The sequence below is a fragment of the Hipposideros armiger genome, unplaced genomic scaffold, assembly GCF_001890085.2.
Source record: "Hipposideros armiger isolate ML-2016 unplaced genomic scaffold, ASM189008v1 scaffold_147, whole genome shotgun sequence".
NCBI classification, from domain to species: Eukaryota; Metazoa; Chordata; class Mammalia; order Chiroptera; family Hipposideridae; genus Hipposideros; species Hipposideros armiger.
Window position 1 is genome coordinate 2,267,759 of NW_017731497.1, and position 1,125 is coordinate 2,268,883.

General features: G+C 43.3%; 1 protein-coding gene across 1 annotated transcript in view; it reads left to right on the forward strand.

The window, feature by feature from the left end:
- Positions 1-1,125, forward strand: part of TLN2 (talin 2) — a 282,919-nt gene that overhangs the window by 148,859 nt on the left and 132,935 nt on the right. Inside the window, exon 24 of the mRNA XM_019650777.1 lies at positions 208-321. Coding sequence (XP_019506322.1) covers positions 208-321 — 114 coding nt within the window. The remainder of the gene's footprint in view (positions 1-207; positions 322-1,125) is intronic.

A 1,125-nucleotide genomic window follows, 5' to 3' on the forward strand; every position in this document is an offset into this window, starting at 1 on the left:
AAGGGTGCCCGAAGGTTCTGTGTTAGGGTTCAGTGTTGGCAAGGACCCAGCTGGCTAAAGGGGCTGTGTAATCCAAGGTCTGGGACAGGCATCCCTCACAAGTGATACCACACCCAAAAAACATTTACCACCTGGGACATTTTTCATCCTGTTTTGGTAATTCACCATGCTAAGTGTGCTCAGTTTTAATTTCCTTGCTTCCCGTAGGCGGTGGCTGATCACATCCCTCAGCTGGTCCAGGGGGTCAGAGGGAGCCAAGCCCAAGCAGAAGACCTCAGCGCCCAGCTGGCTCTCATCATCTCTAGCCAGAACTTCCTCCAGGTAACACAGAGACATTCACCTTGCTTTTACCCACAGCCCCCCTGGGCAGGGGGAGCCCTTTATCCTTAAGGAGAGGAATTAAGGAATTCCAGCGCCATAACCAAGACTTTGCAGTAAGCAGACCTGGAAGGCCCCCTCTTTATAGTTGCCGTCTCAGGAGTAGATTCCACTTGGCAAAGCGAAATGCTAATGTGCAGGGAAATAACCCCGGGAGATGGCATGTAATGCATTTTTCTCAAGAGTATCATCTTTATATCTCTTCTATGCGAGAAAACATGTAATAAGTTGCAAGTTTTGATGAACAGCCTAGTCCTGTGTGTTGCCTTAGGTTTGCTAGTTCCCAGAGTGGCTAATGCTGTTATTCATGCCTAGGAAACAAGAAATGGTGAGCACTTCATCTCCAAAGATAGGATGGTTTCTTACGGCAAATGTAGAATTATTAAGTATTATCAGTCTTTGTGGGTGAGGGGTAGATTCATTTTCAGGAAAATTGAATAAATGAGAATATTAAGTTGTATGAAAACTCCCTTTTTACATACTTCTTCTATTCAAATCTCTCAGCACCTTTTGCCTACTTGTATCTCATACACAGTTCATGGGATTAGGTGATTCTCTTCCTCGTCTCCAGCTAGTTGGACCTATAGTTACAGGTCTCAGTGTTACATCTATTTGGTTCATTTTTCAAGTGTTATGGATCCAATATACAGAAATAGTAGATGAAAACTTTGCTGTATTTCAGCTCATTTTAACTATTGGGTTGTCAGAAAAGTCATGACGTATTTTTTCTGTTTTTCATTGCAAAAA